Below are 21,489 nucleotides of genomic sequence, written 5' to 3'. Positions count from 1 at the left end.
TAACGATTAGAAAGAATACAACGAAAATTATTTCTTTATCGTATTTAGAAGGAAAAAACATTAAAAATAATGTGAACTAAGCACGTTGACTTTTGAATATATATTCTAGAAAAAAAACAATTACTGTAGCCGAGAGGCAGACTTGATCAAGATATAAAGGCGACCGACACATAAAGGACGACATTCATTTCTATGAAACAAACTCGCTAATGTCGTAAGTTGTCGAAAGTGCTATTTGTGATATTTTGCGTGGATAAGGCAGTAGGAAATCAGGTCCATAAATAAAACCCCAAACAAAATGTTGATGTTGGAATGACTTGCCGTGTATCTGCTCTAATTACAAAGAACGATTGTATACACACTTATACTTAAGGAATGATGGACATTACTTCACACCTAAAAAGACCTCATGCAAAGTAAACTTTTCTGACCAAAGCTCCTCAGTACTCCGGTGAGGCCAATTGAAACGAAATGCTATTTAAGAATCCTACCCCTATTTTCCTTTTGATTTTTTGGTTGTTGTTGTTGTCTTTTTGTATTTATCGTTAGGAAAGAGAAAAAACAAAACAACGTATAAAACTAGAAGTAATAATAACCAGAAAACATTGAGAGAATTAATGGATGAATGAAATCTCTATTTATGTAACATATAATTTGCGAATTTTGCAATTTTCTTTAACAGTACTAATAAAAAAAATTTCGGCAATTTTCTTGATACCGTATTAAAATAATTTCAAATTATATTATATACTAGTAAAAAAAAGTTCGCAAATTTATCAACTTTCATAGTTTGCGAATTTTCAGGTCGTATCATATCATATACTAGTATAAAAAAAGTTCGCAAATTTATCAACTTTCATAGTTTGCGAATTCTGATACCGTATCATATCATATACTAGTATAAAAAAAGTTCGCAAATTTATCAACTTTCATAATTTGCGAATTCTGATACCGTATCATATCATATACTAGTAAAATAAAGTTCGCAAATTTATCAACTTTCATAATTTGCGAATTCTGATACCGTATCATATCATATACTAGTAAAAAAAAGTTCGCAAATTTATCAACTTTCATAGTTTGCGAATTCCGATACCGTATCATCATATACTAGTAAAAAAAGTTTGCAAATTTATCAACTTTCATAGTTTGCGAATTCCGATACCGTATCATATTATATACTAGTAAAAAAAAGTTCGCAAATTTATCAACTTTCATAGTTTGCGAATTCTGATACCGTATCATATCATATACTAGCATAAAAAAAGAATTATGAAAGTTATACCAAGTCATACCAAGACTGGTCATACGATAGACTGGGAATCCAGTGAAAGTTTGAGCATCATCCACTAAACCGCTCAATTAACTTACCGGCTCCTAACCGCCCACGACACCAAAACAGCGACTCACACTCATTAGACCGATGCCGCCAATTACGCGGCTAATCCAGGTAATTAGGCTATTGTTATCATGGCAGTATAAATATGACCAATCTCACTTTATTCTTCATTTGACTCTGAAGATGACTTCCGCTCAGGTTGTAATAGTTCATTTATAATAACATTTATAATAGTTCAGCGATTGGGGAGAGTATTTGAATATACAATGTTTTCCTGTTTATGTTGGTCTGATCGGAGGAGTGATGGAGAAGGGGGTGACAAGAACAAAAACGTTACATGAAAAAGAAGTAACAAACATCTATAAAGATCGCCTAGTTTATTCTTAGCTAAAGTGGTATTCTTTTTTGCAGCCTTTTACCTACATGTCCCGGTTCTGTGTTTGTTTGTATATCGCGTCATCGACACCTTTATTAGTTGTCTAAATCTTGCCTGAAAATTCGCAAACTATGAAAGTTGATAAATTTGCGAACTTTATTTTACTAGTATATAATATGATACGGTATCAGAATTCGCAAACTATGAAAGTTGATAAATTTGCGAACTTTATTTTACTAGTATATAATATGATACGGTATCAGAATTCGCAAACTATGAAAGTTGATAAATTTGCGAACTTTATTTTACTAGTATATAATATGATACGATATCAGAATTCGCAAACTATGAAAGTTGATAAATTTGCGAACTTTATTTTACTAGTATATAATATGATACGGTATCAGAATTCGCAAACTATGAAAGTTGATAAATTTGCGAACTTTATTTTACTAGTATATGATATGATACGGTATCAGAATTCGCAAACTATAAAAGTTGATAAATTGGCGAACTTTATTTTAATAGTATATAATATGATACGGTATCAGAATTCGCAAATTATGGAAGTTGATAAATTTGCAAACTTTATTTTACTAGTATATAATATGATACGGTATCAGAATTCGCAAATTATGAAAGTTGATAAATTTGCGAACTTTATATTACTAGTATATGATATGATACGGTATCAGAATTCGCAAACTATGAAAGTTGATAAATTTGCGAACTTTATTTTACTAGTATATGATATGATACGGTATCAGAATTCGCAAATTATGAAAGTTGATAAATTTGCGAACTTTATTTTACTAGTATATGATATGATACGGTATCAGAATCGCAAACTATGAAAGTTGATAAATTTGCGAACTTTTTTTTACTAGTATATAATATAATTTGAAATTATTTTAATACGGTATCAAGAAAATTGCGAACTTTTTTTTATTAGTACTGTTAAAGAAAATTTCAAAATTCGCAAATATGTAAGTTTCGAGAATATTAGAAATAGGTTTAGGATTCATATCAATCTCCTCTTAGAAATGCTGTAGATGAAAGACATGTGAAGGCTTAGTCTTTGAATTTAAGTACCTTTTAGGGGCGAAAATCATGTTTTGATGTAACCGAAGTGGAATTGTACATTAAAAAGAACAGGAGTAAAATCGTTCTTTAAATGCTCTTTGAATGATTGATAATTCATCACCGTACTAAAAGTTCCTCTGTAAATTTCCAGGTCTATTCATCAAGTTATTCAGCTCTTGAACACTGTAAAAAGAAGCTCCTTTACAATGAATCGTGGAGATATATCACTGGACTATCTTCCTTCAATCAGTTCGTTTATGTTTTCACGCATTGAATTCATAGAAGTAAGAAACCACGCTGAGTTGACAGATGTTTTAAGCCTGAGAGAGATTCCTCCGCTGAGCATGTGTACTGATGTTCGCTCGAAACTCGCCAAGAAGTTAGCAGAGGTACATGGTAATCGGATTGATTGTGAAGAATTGGAGAATATAGCTGTACATATACATGGACTTGGCAAGTTTGATCGCCCAAGACTCCAGGAACTAGTACGACTGAACAATTTTCGCAGTGTTGCCCTCGAAGTAAAAAAGGAAAGGTCTTATTACAATAGACTACGTGCCAGTAATCCAGATGCCACTGTTATACTGAAGGGCGTGGAGAAGTATTTTGAAGAAATATGGAGTCATGAGGAAAGTGATTATATCTTTGGTGGCCTTAGAGTTGCAGACGCCAAACGCCTTTCCTGCGATCGTTGGCTGAGCGATGATCTAATTGAACATTTCTTTACAAAATTTAACAGAAAGGCAGACAGTCATCGCTTTTTCGTCTTCACAGAAGTTATGAAGGACCCTGATATGTTCCGGTCACTTCTTATTCAGAGCTACCATCCAGGTATTAAGTTTGTCCATTTCGCCTTGAACATTGCAAAGTCCATAACCGGCACAACAATTACAAACGGAAACCACTGGGTTTATCTAGTCATTAATTGTGACACTTGTCAAATGTATTATGGAGACCCCAAAGGTTGGGGTGTTCCAGATAACTTGAGAGCTTGTTTTGACCCCTTCTTTGAGATTTTCAGTGGACGTGTCTCTACAGATGTGGAAGTTTATGCTATGCACATTCCATCGCAGCACACCAGTCGCTTACACGTCTGTGGGACGAAATGCAGCTCTTTATATCCACGACAAACCTGCGAGAATCTATGTGGGGCCATAGTAATTCTTGTTTCAGCCTGTGCTGTTCTTGAAACTGAGGTTTGGGAAAAAATGATTCAAAAGCACAAGATATATGATTTAGATGTGGATGCTGTGTTCTTGTCGTTGCTGAGAAACCCATCTAAGGAAAGTATGAATGTAAGAGCACTCCTTATGTCATGGTTGACAGATCAAGTCTTTGAAGATCTTGGATTTGACACGTTGAAGAAACATTCCAAAAAAAAAACAGTTGTCAACCAGCTCGTCCGAGTATGACATCGAGTTTCCTCCATTGCAACCATTTCAGACCAGCACACCTAAGAAGCACCGAACCACGCAGCCACCATCCTTCCAGACCAGCTCACCAAAGGAACATCACACTACCCCGCCATCATCCCAGACCAGCCCACCCCAGAAGCATCGTCCTACGCAGCCACCCAAGACCAGCACACCAAAGAAGCATCGTACTACGCAGCCACCCGAGACCAGCCCACCAAAGAAGCATCGTCCTACACAGCCACCCAAGACCAGCCCACCAAAGAAGCATCGTACTACGCAGCCACCCGAGACCAGCCCACCAAAGAAGCATCGTCCTACACAGCCATCATCTAAGACCACTAAGCAACCATCCGAGTATGACATCAACTTTCCTCCATTGCAGAAAGACCAGACAAGCAGTCACGCAAAGAACACTGCTTTCACTCGTAAACGAGACAATGGTAAGTGCGAAAAAAACTGTTTGTATAAGATAAAAAGTAAACACGGTCTGAATATAAAAATGAGGGATTCATAGGGCTTTACTTTTCAAAGTAAAAATAAAAAATAAAAATGGCGCAACGTCTTGAAAAACTGTTTTATAAAACTGATTAAGATATATGACAAAGAAAATTGTACAATTTAGGTGATAAGAACGTTTAGGAAGGCATCAAAATCTAGTAAGGGAAACCCTGGTAAATTCTTATAGACTCGGTGTTCTCTAGGTTAAATGTCTTTTTGTACTTATGTTTTTAGATGTAAAGAAGACGTTGAAACCAAATTGCAAAGATATACCAGGGCAGCCTGCACAAATGGTACATATCAATGAATCTGCCCATCCTGGCACAAATGACCTGCCTTTCCCAGAGCTCTCCAAGAGCTTTTACAAGCATGTGGCGCCAAATACATCTAAAAATACCTGCGCGGAAATGTCTACGAAAGCCGAATCTTTAAATGTTGGTATAAATGATCTGCCTTTCCCCAAAGTGTCGAAGAACTTTTACGGGAATATGGCAGATGTTTCAGGGGAGCCGACGCAAAAATTACATGGCAAAGGAATAAACGACCTGCCTTTCCCTGTGCTCTCCAGGGGCTTTTATGAGAAAAGAGAACCACCCACCGTGATGCCTGAGGAGTGTGGCAGGGCTGAACGTGCACAGGAGGTACATTCACTTCCTCGTCTCTCACGAGAATGGTTTAAAAGAAGAGGCGTTCTAATGAAAAAGAATGAAGGTAGAAAAAAGACACTGTCTGTCAAAGGAGACATTGAAGAAAGAATTAGGATTTTAGAAAAAGCAACAGAAACTGCAACAACCCTTAAAGCCAAAGCAGAAATTTCAAAAATGATTGAGGTTGGACGATACATGTTAGACAATGGGCCCATGATTGCTACCCAGGAAATTGGTAAATTTTTCCAGAAAACTAATCAAAGGCGTAAAATGATGTCCTCCGAGATATTACGAAAACTTCAGCGACACTTCAACGTAACCCAAGTGTATATTAGAGGTACAGGGTATATATTGGAGGACAGAGGCCAAGATCTCCTAGGTGTTGCGCGTCGTCTGGAGGAAATTGCAACTAAGCGTTTCGACGAGCAGATCAACAATGTCATCAAGAGCAGGGTAGGATCTCTCCTAAAAAGTGCCCTTAGATTTTGTGACACCAAAAAAGACCTTGATTTGATAAAGGGCTTGTTTGCGAAGGCTACCAGCGTGAACTTTGTATGTAAAATGATAGATGTTAAAAATAAGTCTGCTGTGAGATCAGCTAAAGATGAGATCGATTACAAATTATCTCAATTTGAAGAGCTTGAACAAACTTCACTTGTTGTTAGGAATGATATGACAAACGAGCAACAAAGGCGACTATGGAGAAGGATCGTTTTCAAGAGAAAACAGAAAATTGGGACATTGAAGCATGAAACAAGAGGAAGAATGCTTAAGGCTGAGATTTTTCCTGAACTGAAATTTGTTTTGGAAGGAATATTTTCACATGGCAGTAATAATATGCTCGGTGGACTTGAAAGCCATCCAAGGTTGACGACAGATATCATGTATAGACCAAAAGACAATGTGCTATATATGCGGCAAGCAAGGGATATTTTACTGGAAATTGCTCCTCCTGGTTTTGGTATATCTTTAAAATCCTGTTACAATTATACTGAATCATACAAAGAAAAAACATATTCCGCAAAACGTCATCATGCAGGTCAAGATGTGAACGCTCGTATTTCTTTAAGTTGCCCTCCAAGAACAGGTGTTTCGAAACAAGTTGTCAACCTCCACTGGACAACAAAAAACATAAATTTGTTACTAGAAAGTGCAGAAAGCTGCAAAGAAGACTGTATTGTAGATTCAAAGGACGCAAAAACAATAATATGTGGTGACATTCAACCGGTTCAAAACCCTGGAAAAAGTTGGAAAGCTATTACGTATGAGGACCATACATTTGATCAAAGCCGGACCAACGCAGTGTATCCAATGACACACCTCTTTTTAGATATGACTGAAAATACGCACAAAAAAAGTAAGGACCATCCCTCAACAATCGAAGTAACGAGAACTGGTTTCCCCGTTGTATTAGTGAACATTGCATTGACAGAAACGGAGACCACATTTCGTGCCATGAATGAGCTTTTATACCTCTTAACAAAGCCAGAGCTGGATAACGTTTTCAGAAACCCCAGAACAGGAAAGCTGAAGTCCTTTTTCGCGTTTGTAGTTGATAACGGACATGGGGAAGATCCAGATAGTCCTCTAACACAAATGTGCCTAGCACGAATTTTATTCATCTTGAATTTACGCAAAATAAGTCAGCGATCATTTGCTGAATACCACAGCAAACGGAATTTTGTGGAAAGGGTACACGCAAGTGAAAACGTTGCCTTATCCAGGCATGGTGCGTTTAGCAGTAAACAGCTATTTCCAGAAGCTGATCCAGGTAGTGCCGAGCACCTTCAAAATATGGAAAAGATGGCTTCAGATGTAAAAGAATGTTTGTCTAATGCTCGTTTCGGTAGACATTTTCTCCAATGCTACAGAGGAATCAAAGAGAATGGAATCTTTAATGACGAAGAAAGACTTAAGGACTTTATGAAACTGTCGGAAGAGAGGAAAGAAGATTGTGAATGGACCTATGGACCGAAAACTCTAAATCCGCAATTTCAAGCACTGGCCACCATTTGGGGTTTGTCTACTGATTTTACTAGGAGATACATTGATGACTATAAATTAATTATGGATTCTGAACTAACAACTTGCTGGAAAGATAAATATTCCACAACCATTTACGCTGATAAGAGCGTGGACAACATTGAGCTACAGCCTCTTCCCGATTACGTCAGCTGGTTAAAGTCTGGAGGAGAACTACATTATTTATCATTCGAAAAAACGTCCCTTTTAAACAGTAAGTGCAACATCAAGACACCGCAGATGTTTTTGCCCAGTAAATTATTAAATTCATTTTATGTCATTAACAACAATCCTCCACAAGACGTTCTGGAGAGCTTGGCCATTCTTTCGTGGATTCCAGTTAAGGAAGTTGAAGAGTACTTTCACTCACAGAGGCTAAAAGAAAATAAGGAATATGAAAAGAGCATCAACAGGGAAACATGGAGAAGCCATCCCCTATTCAAGAAGTCAGTAGCAGATTTACAGCAGATGTGCAAGAGCAAAGGGCTACCTGACAAGGGATTGAAACATTCCCTGGTCGAGAGATTGGCTCTTGAAAATGTACATGACTACAAGAAACCAAGCCATTTTCAGCCATATTTTTCAGGACTTACTTCCTTACCGTCGTCCGCTGTAGAACTTAAAAAAATACCTATTCCAACCATCAAGTATATCTTGAGGAGCTATGCAATATCCGCATCTGGTAACAAAAGTGAATTGGTGCTGCGTCTCTTTCTGTTACGTCATGGTCGCTCTTATCTTGTTGCACACAAAGAAGTAGAAGAAATAAAAACAACCATCACAAATGCACAAAAAATAATTTCCGAAATGGTGAAAGAACACATTTTAAAAGTTGATGACATAAGACGTGTAAGGGCACACCATAAAAAAGTACAAGAAAAGTCATTTATCAAAGTTCCTGATGGTGTACTTCACATTAGTGACCTCCATAACCTCTTCAAGTCACTCTATAATTATCTAGATCGGGGTAGGCAATATCAGCCTGACAAAAGCACTTGCAGGCCTGTTCAAATGGAAACGATCAATGCCTCTGATGAGTATGAGAACTTCTTTGAAATAGGCAGAAGACTAAAAATACGTTGGACAAAAGAGGAAATAGGTGATTCCGGGTGGCGACCAGGCTGGTATGTAGCAGAGGTGCAGAGCTCATCAATTGCCAGTGACACTGTTGATGTGGTGTACGTTTGTGAGCCTGACGCTATATACACTATTGATGTGACATCACTTCTTGCTTCAGGAAAACTGAAAGAAGCCTGATTAAGGTTTAGCTAGTAAGGGTAGGGGTCGTGGAGTGGCCGTACTGTCAGCCGTCCCCTATCAAGGTTGGATCCAGGGGGGCAAAGGGGGTGTGAAGTTCCCCTTCAACAGGAAAAAACAAAACAAAACTGAAGGAAGAAACTCAATTAACCCCCCCTCCCCTCTAAAATTTTGACTGGATCCGCCCTTGCATATCCCTACCCTTTTACATTTTACGTTTAAACCAGTTTGTAACTTACAATGTGACTGGTAAGGTGTACATAATACGAGTAGGGGCCATGGATTGGCTGTTCTGTTTTCCGTAACCTACCACTATATATACTTATTTCATTGAAGTTAGTCACCAAAAATCTAAAAAGCTGTGATCGCTGAGAATCATGGGGTAATGTTTTATATCCTACAAGTAAAGCTTTTGACACAAACTGCAGCAGTTGAGGATGCTCAGAGGAGGTGAGACTGTAAACATGTGTAACTGGTAAAAGATCTCAAGTCTGTCAACTGTTATCAAGCGGTTGAAACATGTAAAATGTATCTATCCATAATCCTTGTTGGTTTGTAGCTTTTCAGGTGACTAACTTTATTTAAATAGGTGTATATATACCCCTTTCATTTAATTCATTTAAGCGAGTTTATATAACACTCTTTTGTTCTAGTTATAACTTATTTAGCAGTTTTTTTGTGCTTTCTAGCTGTATATTTAGTAGTTTTTACCATAACGAAGGCTATTTTGATATTTTTTGTTGGTCTTGGGTTCAATTCTTCTTCTACTTATGAATAATCATAGTAGTTCTTTGTATGGTTTCTAGACTTGAACATGTATTTAGTAGTTTCTCAATTGCCCTATGCATTCTACTATCACAGTTTTGTTTTTGAGTTGGTAAAATGTTCAATTCATAATAGAAATTTTTTTAAATTGAAAATTTCAACTGTTACATAAAAGGTTCAATGTTTAATACATTTGATCACCGTAACTACTTTTGTAGCTCTATAAAATGTTTTTTAAAACAATTTTCCAAGTCTTGTTTGTATCTTGACCCTTCTTGAGAACATTATTCCTAAGGTTTGAACAAATAGACTATTTTCTTGTCATAAACTTAGAGGTGAGGAACTAGAACCACCATACCACAATATTACTTATAATATCATTAATAATTCATATATAGGTTTCTATTCAATCTGGGTCTACTCCATCTGCATCACATTATAACATAGCTGTATATCCCATACAGCAAACTAATCAGATTTAATTACAATAAAAATCTTCAGAATAAAAATCTTCATCAAATTTCTTTGGATAATTCTTCAGGGGTGTACAGAGCAAGGTAAAAATCTTCAGGGGTAATCGAATTTCTTTGGATAATTCTTCAGGGGTGTACAGAGCGAGGTAAAAATCTTCAGGGGTAATCAAATTTCTTTGGATAATTCTTCAGTGGTGTGCAGAGCAAGGTAAAGAAATTCTTTAGGTTTTTTTTACTTTTGTAAAATTCTTCAGGGGTAATCAGGAAATAAAAATCTTCAGGGTGTTTACGTAGGAATAAAAAAACTCAATCCTCGATAGGGGGGGTGCGCATATTAAATGGAATAGCCCAATCTAAATTGAAGCTGTGTTCGTGAGCGATGATTTGGCGCCAGCATTTCTAAAATGTGGGCATTTACAATGCTCAAGTCAATGAGAAACCAAAATAGGTATCTCCACCACTTTCTGGACTTGAGTCCGACAGCATAGTAGCCGCGAGATTGATCACTGCGATCAACAGCACCCATGTTGGCGTTGTAGCTCTTCACTACAGGAGCGCTAGGCACATCGATAATGGTTCCATCGCGTTGTTTTCGTTTTACAGTGTCGTCTCCAACAGGATTCGACTGGCTGCTTAAAAAGTTGACAAGCCTCTTGTCCTTCCAAACCGTTGCCACGAGATTGTTCTTTCGTTTGAACAAGGATTCGCCTTGTTTTAAGCGCTTCACGTCGGGGTTTTTTTCCCCTAACTCCTTCGGATAACCCGAACTGCTAGCTTTTATCGTGCCACATAAATAGACTTGGTCTTTTAATAAATCTTCGGCTAGACGAACTGATGTGAAATAATTATCACAGAAGACATGATGGTTTTTGCCTGTGATTGTCCGTGTTAAATCATGTACGACACGGTAGCCAAGGCCATGTTCGACTCCGCCATCTTGCTTCTTCCCCGTGTAAACTTGGAAGTCCAACACGTAGCCATTTGAGGAATCGGCACACTCCCAGACCTTTATTCCTCTCTTGATGGGTTTGTTGGGCATGTATTGCTTCATCCCAAGCCTGCCTTTGTACTTAACCATAGCTTCATCTACAGCAACGTTCTTTGTTGGCATGTACTCTTCGCGGCATTGCTGTAAAACACGATCAACAACAGTTCGAACTTTGTAAAGTCTGTCGTGTTGCCGATCTTCTCTCGGAAGAGCTTTAGATTTGTCATTGAGATGTAGATATTGATTTAGTTTATCATAACGATTTCTTGGCATGACTTTTTTGATCTCTGGGACTCCAAGGAGAGGTTCTTTAGACCAATACAGTCGAGTTGAAGGGAGCTTTTTTATTCCAAACACGACGTGAAGACCAAGGAACGCTTTGATCTCTTCGGCTGTTGTATCACGCCACTTTGGATCGGGCTTCACAGCGATGCATTGCTGGGCATACAGGTTAGTTTCTCTGACAATAAGTTCGATTAAGTCCTCGGGAAACAATAAATGAAAGAAGTCCAGTGCAGTTCCATCTTCTGCAACTCCAGAGACAGGACCAGAGCGAGATACAAATGGCGCGACATTCACAACTCCATTGCCATTTCCCCAAGTGTTTACATCTTCTTGTGGCTCAGTTTCTTCGTCATCTGAGACGGAAAAATCAGACAAATCTTCTGTGTTCACTGTTGAAACAGAAATATCTGATTCAGAAGAGTCTGAAGCAGAGTCTGAGTCGTTCAAGGCTTGAATATCGTCGTTCGTAAATCCTAAAAAATCTTCCGAGTCGCTATCGCTCTCCATTTCCAAACGTGTTTCTTCAACTATAATTTTCACTGCGAACTTGTGTGACAACCTATGCCATATTTGGTATGAAAATAAATGTAAACTCTTCTCCTATTGGTTAGAATACGATAGAGCATCAAAACAAAGATATAACATGTCTTTTGATTGGCTAGAAGAGGTCACGGTCTGAGAGAGCCATATGGCTCACTTGGGAATTGGAGCCAGTTACGGAAGTGAGCCATATGGCTCACTTGGGGCATAAAGGGTTAAAGCACAAAGCCAGTCATTGCTTTTCTTTGCAAAAATCTTTCAACTTACAAATACTAAATACTACTCTTTGTTAAAATCTTGGATTCAGGCCTTCGAAGATGTCAAATATTACTGCCTTGTTGTACTTAGTTCTGATACCTAGACACTCAATTAGAAATGACAATATTCTTACCCTTAAACTTCTTATTTATTGGTAGTCAAAATGTGTTGATCGTGTAAGGTAATCTTAGTTCTTGGCTTGTTCTTGGGTAGTACAACTAGGTCCCAAGAACAAGCCTCGAGGTACCCCATACACTTATTTCATCAAAAGGAATAAGCCATATTTTATGGTAATATATGTTTGTTCAAATAGGTTTAGTCGATTAGTTGAAGGCATTCCAGTTGATAAGCATCTGTAGTATGTTTGATTTAAGATCTCTCAAAACGACTGGATGATCCGAGTTCATTAACCTTTACAGTAGTGAGACTAAATCCACTTTAAAAACAGTTATCGCTTTTGTACGTCATTTTTGTATGTATATTTAATAAAACCAAAAGGACCAAAGACCAAACTGTGGGGCACTCCTGACTAAGCTTTTAAAGCTCCCATTGATGGATGCCTGGTTAAAAACGCAGGAAATAAGAGCCTGCAGTTTTAGAATTCTACTTAAAATTGTTACAGAATGTAAAGATATTTTCGTAAAAACTGGGTTTGAGAAAAAAGAAAGAACAGTTTGTGAGGATATGGTAGTTTTACAAGGTGTAATAATTAATAATCAATGATTAAAGTAGGATATCACTTACTGTTAATTAAAACTTGTAATATCCGTGTGTATTTGAGCAACCAAATTCTTGCCTTGCGTTGAGAAAGCTCTTGTGTTATGGGTTTCCTGTGCCTTGAAGTAGGCAAAGGGTGCGCCCCTCCCAACAAGCTAAATGCGCGTCAAAAATATTGACATAAGATATCGTCTTTTAATGCTTCATCGACCACACAAAGAAGCAGTTGACATATTGCCTCGTTTAGTCAGTCGCGAGACAGACCCGAGTCTCTTGAACTGTGGCAACCAATCAACTAGAAAGGCATGTAGGTCAAGACGTTTTCTCTACTGCCTACTGGCTAGCAAATCATGGATCAAGGAATCCATTAATAGACGTCTTGATAAACACTGCTTTGTATCGTTAGAAAAGCCAGCCATGAATTGTTAGCTTAGTGTAAAAATTAGGACAGAGATCGTAAGAAACTGAGTGTGTGGCTGTAGAACGTTTATGCGTCTCGTGCAGAACCTATAAGAGCCTCGACTGAGAGACTCAGTTTCGGGATTTTTTTACAATAGTATTAATAACTTGTACTGGCTGGTACACACTGAGACATGTCAACACTGAGTCGACCAACACTGAATAAGAAGCGACTAAGCTGGATAGATATGACTACATCATCCAGCCACCAAAAGATTCGAATAACAAGAAGAATCGTTCAACTACAGCAAGATAAATTTGCCTCTACGCTTCTCGATGAAGGAAAGCAGCTCTGTTGTGAGTACGTAGATGCTAAGCTTCAACGTGAGGGCCTTAAGCGATCTTCAGGCAGCTACTGGACGTCAGGTTCTGCTCAAAGTTTCGGAGAAAATTGGCCAACAATTTCTGCACGTGTTCAAGAAGTTGGCTGGATGTTAGAAGAGTGTTATCCAAGGCTTTACACAGATATTTCACAGCACGTCAATGTGCCTTTTACTAGTGAAGAAGTTGTCCATGATTTGTTTCGACATGTGTGTGCGGAGATATTATCTGACGGTGTTAATTGGGCTCGTATCGTAGCCGTCTTCCAGTTTGCAGGGGCTCTTGCTGCAGAGTGTTACAAGGATAGTAGAAGTGTTTATGTTAATGATATTTCTAGTTGGATGTACGAATTAACAGCGATGTATCTAATAGATTGGATCAAACGACGAGGTGGCTGGGTATGTACGTGCATTTATAAATCCTCATAAGTTTAAATAGCATATTTGTTGTTTTATATATTTATGATTGACCTCAACTTTGCCATAAATATGCTTTATTCTTTAGGACCTATTTCGCTTTCTATGAAGTCGCCACGCCGTAAAATTATTCTCGGACAGGAAGTCCTTATGCAAACAAAACGAAACTTTTCATCTTCAGATGTATAAGGTTCGGCGCAACCAGGAAGAAAATCCATTTTTTGGCAATATTAAGTAAAAGGTCACTCTGAATTCAAAGATTAATTTCTTTCTCAAATTATTCATTACGAAAGGCAATGATTTCTTCTCATCTTTTTTCTTTTGTTATGAATCAGTAATAATAATATTTTCGATCGTCTTTGGTTATTAGTGTCACGCATTCTCTACAAGAGATAGTTATATTAATTGTACGTATTGTTTGTTTTGCCTATAATCTCTTTATCTTTTGACAAATATTGCGAAAATAATTAAGGTTTTGAAAAGAAAGTCGTAGATATAATAAGAGTATGCTGTAGCATCTGTTCCACATCAATTATTTCAATTAACTTTGCTCGTGGAAAATGAATTTTGCGCGCGATTGATAGCAAGAGGACGCGGTTTTCCACGAAAAATCACGAAATTGTATAAAGGGTATATTCCTTCTGAGAATCTCTCATTTTGTTGATTTATGAAGCAGAAGATTATTATATCTTAACGACGATACAGTTAGATGACGAAAAATTACAAATGAATTAATAAGTTTTGGAGATATATCCGGTTTGACTTTTGCAAATCGATGGGTTTACGAAATGCATGCAAACATCGCTATCGGATCATGGGCCATCTTTTTCAGCTAGTGAGTTTTGTTTCAAAGCATTGTATATTCTTCAGACTAGGATCGTTACTATGATTTAATCATTACTGACTGGCGACCTGACTGGCGTAGAGAGTTTGGAATTTATTCTGTTTATGAAATAACCCGTGAATTCACTGAGCTATAACTTCGCGCGATTCATAGCGCGCGCAAATCGACAGAAAGCGCGAAGCCTGCGCTTTTCATTTCAAGCGTCATATTAGGGAAAATACTCTTTATTAGGATGGAGGGCTGGGGAATTTGCAGAAAACGTTTTAGTAATAGTTTTAGTCTTTGCAGTTCCCTCAGTAAGTCCAAGTCAATCAGGAAAAAGCTTTCGTCAAAATAAAACGGTTGACCCTCCACTGATGACTCGCCCCCCTCCCCTCCCCCCAATAAAAAAACTGACTTCCCTGTGATGCGCAGATGTTTGCACTAGTTTTTGTCAACATTTTGAAGCTGCACGCTTTTGCCAAGTGGGGGCGTGATCTCGGATAGACACTGCTGTTTTTGCTGTGACAAAATTAAATCTAAAATTGCGCGGCTTGAGAAAACATTCCATATGGTGTATGGCCGCAGTTTCAATGCGCGTTTCTGATAAAACCACATGTTTCTTATAAGAATCTGTTCCTCATTTTTTCAGGTTGACATTCTGCGCGCATTTCCTCGTTCCAGCATAGCAGATTACATCATCACCTCGCGTGGAAGATGGCGGGTTGTAGACTACCTAACGAACTGGCTGTTCTACGTCGTTACGAGATTAAGAGAATCATCGCGCACTTGTGTGCGCACGATAGGTCTTAGTAGCGAATAGAACTGCCTTTGCAATAGTCACATCATGACTACAGTGAATCTTGGGATACCTTGGGGAAAGACCTTGGTTTATTGGGTGGAAAATCTCATGGTACGATTTGCGCATGATGGTGAAAACTCGGGCCATTATGGTAGAAAATTTTAAAACTTTTGCATCTAATAGCGATATAATTTTTTAGAGGATTCAAAAGGGAAATCAGACTACTATATTTTTTGTAAAATTACAACGCACAGCACAGCACGGCATTGACGACATTCGTGCCGTATATGTTTTTACATATAGATTTTTCAGAATCAAAATTTGATAGTGATTGGGAATAAGGTAGAAGTTCAAAGTTGATCGCATGATCTCAGATCATACTTCCGTCTTATTAAAGATTTAATTTCAGGGCCGTTCTTTTACGACACTGCATTATTCCTCGGTCAGAGGTTACTCCCAGTTGAACAGAGCAGATTTTGCGGTTCACGAAAGACAGTATCAGCTTCCCTTTGTAGCCAGTTAACCACAAAAAACTTGTACAATGCTGTCAGCAAAAACAAAAAATACTGCGATTAAGGCTCCACACTGAGAGCGAGTGGTTCTAGGATAAGAGAGGTTCGCATGTCTTTTTTCCGTTTTGTTTTTTGCTTGTTATTTTTGGCTTTGGACACATTTTTAGTTTTTGAATTTTTAAGATTTTAAAGAGTTTACAAACAAAATAATATTTTAAAATAAAACATCATTAACGCTAAGAAAAACGTGATTTTCTTTTACTTTATAACATTTAAACTCTGATAAGAAGGGTTGTGCCCCTACCACATATAACCAGTAGTTCCCTGTCCTTATGTCCTTGAGGAAGGCAAGGGCAGATCCAGGGGGGGCAAAAGGGGACTGAAGCCCCCCTCAGCAAAAAAAAAAAAAAAAAACCTGAAGAATTAGATGCTTTTTTTATTGTTTTCCGTTGTGTTGACGGAAGAAACTAAATTACTCCCCCCCCCCCCCCTAAACTGCACACTTGGGTTGGAAGTCAACAGCAGCAGAAATCAAGGGTATGACCAGCTATACTCGGCCATGAAACAAATATGGAACACCAGGAGAGACGAGGTAAAAGGAATGACACAAGGGTACAAATTGTCCCAAAAGACCAAGGCGATAACCACTTGTCAGGCATGAAGCAAATATGGACCAGAAAAAGAGGAATGGGAAAAGGTACAAAAATGCCCCTCTACCTCCCCCTGAAATTTACTGAGCATTAAAATAACGAACCAAGACTGATAAAAAGAGAAGATATTTATTCCTACTGAACTGCTTTACAAGAAATCATCTTATAGCGTATACCATGATCATGAATTCTGTGTCTAAATTACTACTTCTATCATATAGTTACATTGTATAAACAAGACCGACCATACAATAAAAATTAAAACAAGCCGACAGTTATCCAAAACAATGCCTACATTGGACCAACAAAAACAGCCAGGTACAATAGTACAGAGATACTCCAAAATCAAAAACATTGGGGTTACAATCAACTTTTAGCTTAGCTGTTCGAATAATGGACCCGAGTCGTGGTATTACAATGTTTTCCCAATTCTGCGTGACAAACCTCCAGAGGATTCATTTTCTTTTGTTTTTCTCTTCGAAAAAGTATCCCAAAGGATACAAAGGAATAACGATATTCCGACGAGTTTCAAAACTATAGCTGTTTATTCCCCTTGAGGTTTGTCATGTTCAATTGGGAAAACATTGTCACACCATGAATAAAGTCTATTGCTGAGGACCTCACTATAGATGAGTGCTAATGTTTTCCAATTTTGATACAATGTCATTCCCTTGAATATTATTTTATTAATTAGTGGTTAAGTTGGTGGAGGTGATAAGATATTGGTGTATCTAAAAACACCAATATTGAAATGAAAAGCTTTATATTTGTGATGCAAATACAAGAGAATTAAATTAAATTTGAATGGGTTGAAGGACCTTTATGCACAGAGTAAGAAAAAAATACAACATTATATGACCTTGTAGAAAAAGACACTGCTTTTCATGGAATAAAAATGGCTGTTTTTGTTACCCTCTGTTTCTGTGTTTTAACTTTTAGTTATTTTAGTATTTTAAAGCAAAATTTATGATTGAAAGAATATTAGAAAGCAGTTGCCATACAAAAACAATAACTTCAACAATTGCAAAGTATCTTTGATTGCTACCAACAATACTTTAAAACTTAATTCCTTATAAAACTGTTTTCGTTCCTCCAAGTCCCATAACAATGGGAAGAGAGAAATAAAAGAAAGGGAAAGCAAATGTGAAATGGTAGTCTGCGGCATCATCATACAAGCACAGACGTTTATAGCAACAAGAAGAAAAAGATTGTTTGTCAGCGAAATCAAAGAAAGAAACAACATTACATTCCTATAAAGTTAGTAATTTTTTGAAAAAGTACAATATACTTTCAACCTTCTCTCCCTATAAAGCCGAGATTAACTTTACCATTTTTTGACAATATAATTTGAAGACTAATTAGATACAAACTCCACCACTGTGACAATTCAAAATACTTAACATGAGGGTTATAATTAGTCTCTGACGAGAGGGTTCTGTTTGAGTTGAAGAAAGATTGAACGCATGCGAGAAACATCCTTATTGTTCTTAGTTCCTTTGGGATTAAAGTCGCAGGCTTTGCAAACTTTCTCCCAATCGTGTCCTGGTTTCGATGTATCATCTCTGTCAGATACAAACTCTTCCTCGTCAGCTCTATGAATTAAAAAAATAAATGGTTGAACTAGGAATAGCCATAATTGTAGATCAAGGGTTACAGACTTGCTCACAATGCAGATTATAGTTTTCTTGATGTTAATAGGCCCTTATCAAGACATAATCACGTGACCATTTCTGGGCGGCAATGTCATATCCAAAACCTTTTTCAAGATACTATTTTCCCCAAATACAGTGTGTGCAAACATGTGACTCAAAATCCCTTGCAACAGCTGCCATCTTGGTTGATCTAACGAGAGGCTAATGAGGAATGCTTTTTTATTGCAACCAAGATGACATAACATGAACATTGCTCTATAAGCTACTTTTGATTCCAAGATACAAAGCAACTTAAAGTTTGATTACTGTCCAGCAGACCTCAGGCTGAATTGATTCGTAATCAAAGTGATATATCAGCACATGACTGTTTGATGCAGAGCCTATTAACATTGGATGTATACAAGCATTAAAGCCACACCTCTCACTTTATGAGGGAGAATGGTAGTTATCACTTGTACTGTACATCGATCTAGCACCAACTTTATACCACAAGGTCAGTCAGGGACCTTGAGGTGATTCAAATAGTAGTGCACAACAGCCGAGCTACAATAGCAAAACGCACTGATTGAGACAAAAGTTGTAGGTTTGCATGTGCTCTTATAACTATATACTCTGATTTAATTGACAGTAGCTTAACCTATTGTGAGTTTGTCTTAATAAGCACTTAAAACATTAAAACTATGTGTAGTAGTAAAGAAGATTTATTTCTAAATATTTTTTATAGGATTGTTATACTATTGTTATCAATAAACTTCCAGCATAAGGACATACCTATTAGTTGATTTTGTTTTTCCTAATTGTTCATCACGTCTGTCATACCAGTCATTAAGTTCCTTCTTTGCTTGCTCTCTCCATTCTTGTATCGCTTCTCTTTCCTCTTCGTCCATTTTTTCGAGAAGTGCAGCTTTTTCCTCTCTCCATTTTCTAAAGGTTACAATCAAGATTATAATATATCAATATAAAAGTGTGGTTTTTTATTGATGATATTACAAAAAGTTAACAGGGAGTTTAGCATTCCAGGGTCCCAAGAACTGACCAGCAATAATTGCCTATGCAATCCAGGTTCAAAGTGGCTCTCTTGTGAGCTCCAAGGGTTTTTTTCCTGGGGGTTCTCCAGTTTCAAAATTCGATTTCATTGGAAGAGCCGCTCTGTAAAACCACTATCAAATCCCATAATGAGAGATTAAATTATTCAGCTTAACACAGCGAAAGTACCTTTCTCAAGCAAAATACGCCTGATAACCATGGCTAAAAGGGTTAGAAAGAAGCATCTCAAATGTACTGGATGCATGTGCCTTCAAAACCAGAAAATAGAGGTAGAATTATTGAAAAAACAATTACACACTTACTTGACAGATTCTGGTTCTTCTTGTCTTGACAGTAAACTTGCAGCAGATTGTTGGGCGGAGGAACTATCATTCTAAACGACAGCACAATTAATTACAGTCATGCATATTATACACTGTAGTCATCAAGCACAAGAGATCAGAGATTTTACCATGATAAATTTCATAAAATCAAATTTAAACACAACTTAAATATTTTAGAACATATTAAAAATTGTCATCCTTACTTCTTCTTCCCCAAATCCATTTACGACTGGTTCTGTGCTGTCTTCTAACAAATCGAAATTATCACCCTGGAGAAATGAAAAAGAATCATTAATCCTTAAAAAAAGTATGGAAAAAAGTATGGCAAGTGTTAAGGAGTAAAGAATATGGGAAAGGGATGGTTGGTCTTCATCCATGTCATACCAAATAAACTAATGGACATGATAACAATATTTGAATGGATGAGAAATGGAAAATGGGAAGTAGCATAGTCTCTGGATCACAAATTTAAAAAAAACAGCCATTCATCATAGCTATGGTTTGCTTTCAAATGTTCAGCAATTGACCAAAATTCAATATGAGAATGGAAAAGTTTTAAAAGATTTGCTGGAATCACATTACTGCGCTACAAAACAAAAAGGTTAAGGAAATATTCAATGATAAATTGCAAATTTCCTCATCCATTCTGCATATTGCTGGCTTTTTAAAACCATTAAAAAAAATTTAAATGGAAAGCAGAAACTGTATGCACAATGTTAAACAAAATATTTTGTGAAATTTAAAAATTATGACCTCTGTACGCAACATAAAAATGGTATAAATACTAATTTTTATATCTTAGTATATTTGTTATTGGATATTTTGTACATCATGCTACTGTAGTTATAGGAATGCATATAGTTAAAAAGTTACACATACCCCATATAGCCCACCCCCTTAAACTATCTTTCAATTCAATCAGAGCATGAAGATAATAAATCCATAACAGAACTCCCATACTAGAAGGATTTTAAAAGAAATTCTAGCAAATAAATGGGGTTGATCCATACATTGGTATGGTAAATATAGAAACATGTCAGTTGTAAAGTCATACCACCCCTCTATAAAGACGTATCTCTATGGTTTCCCTTTTAGGGGTCGGGTGGAACTACACAATCATAAAGAATAGCTGGAATGAAAGCTTTTGAGGTATAGCAACGTCTTTGTTACTAAAGAAAACCTTAGAAAAAGCAGCTGGGATCAAAGACAAGCTAAATATATCCACGCCTATGTGGAACCATTATCAATAAACTAATGAAATCTACCATCAGTTTTAACTAAGTCATTCAATAAATACAAAAGTAAACTCAACGATAAAAGTACTCAAAGTACGGTCTATAATAACTATAATAGTGAATGAATAAGCGATATTCTAACACGTAGGAAATTCCACGCTGTCAAGAAGATCAAACACTCGTAAAGCGGACAATTTTCGATAAACCGGTAACAAAAAACGACCCAATTTCGCAACGAATTCAACGCGTTTTTACCTCATCTGCATTTCCAACGCCTTCTAAATCTTCTCCTAGTTCAGCTAGTTCGTCTTGTTCTCTTGCTAGGAAGTCAGCAGCAGGATCTTCGGCTGTTTCTTCGCCGTAAGATGAGTCACCAAGAAGGTCGTCAGCCATGTTGGATTCGAGGGAGCGCGAGACGACGAGTCAATCTGAAGGTCCCGGATGATAGAACGGAAGTGGTACCAACTGGGTCAGTGGTTGTACAAACAAAAACACAATGCACCATGGGATTACGTCACTTCCTTTCTTTTCATTTTTTTCTTCTCCTTTTTTTTTTTTCACTTTCATTTTACTATCCTGATTTAAA

The 21,489-nt window shown here is 37.2% G+C and overlaps 2 protein-coding genes across 2 annotated transcripts; one reads left to right on the top strand and one right to left on the bottom strand.

Annotated features, from left to right (window-relative positions):
- Window positions 1-11,901: 11,901 nt before the first annotated feature.
- On the top strand, window positions 11,902-17,372 carry LOC116291982 (bcl-2-related ovarian killer protein). Its single transcript, XM_031699217.2, has 2 exons — window positions 11,902-13,841; window positions 15,335-17,372. Exons 1-2 carry the CDS (start codon window positions 13,257-13,259, stop codon window positions 15,503-15,505), a joined length of 756 nt encoding a protein of 251 aa, XP_031555077.2. The 5' UTR covers window positions 11,902-13,256; the 3' UTR covers window positions 15,506-17,372.
- On the bottom strand, window positions 16,760-21,332 carry LOC116291956 (clathrin light chain A). Its single transcript, XM_031699187.2, has 5 exons — window positions 21,159-21,332; window positions 19,872-19,937; window positions 19,648-19,718; window positions 19,070-19,222; window positions 16,760-18,238 (listed from the first exon to the last, which is right to left on the bottom strand). The coding sequence occupies exons 1-5, from the start codon at window positions 21,294-21,296 to the stop codon at window positions 18,061-18,063; spliced, it is 606 nt and encodes a 201-aa protein (XP_031555047.1). The 5' UTR covers window positions 21,297-21,332; the 3' UTR covers window positions 16,760-18,060.
- Window positions 21,333-21,489: the final 157 nt, after the last annotated feature.

This window comes from Actinia tenebrosa, unplaced genomic scaffold (genome assembly GCF_029948245.1).
Source record: "Actinia tenebrosa isolate PJP-AT-01 unplaced genomic scaffold, QUT_ActTen_1.0 PGA_scaffold9__36_contigs__length_13948895, whole genome shotgun sequence".
NCBI lineage: Eukaryota > Metazoa > Cnidaria > Anthozoa > Actiniaria > Actiniidae > Actinia > Actinia tenebrosa.
The sequence above is the reverse complement of the archived record's forward strand: the minus strand, read 5'-3'. Positions and strand labels throughout refer to the sequence as shown.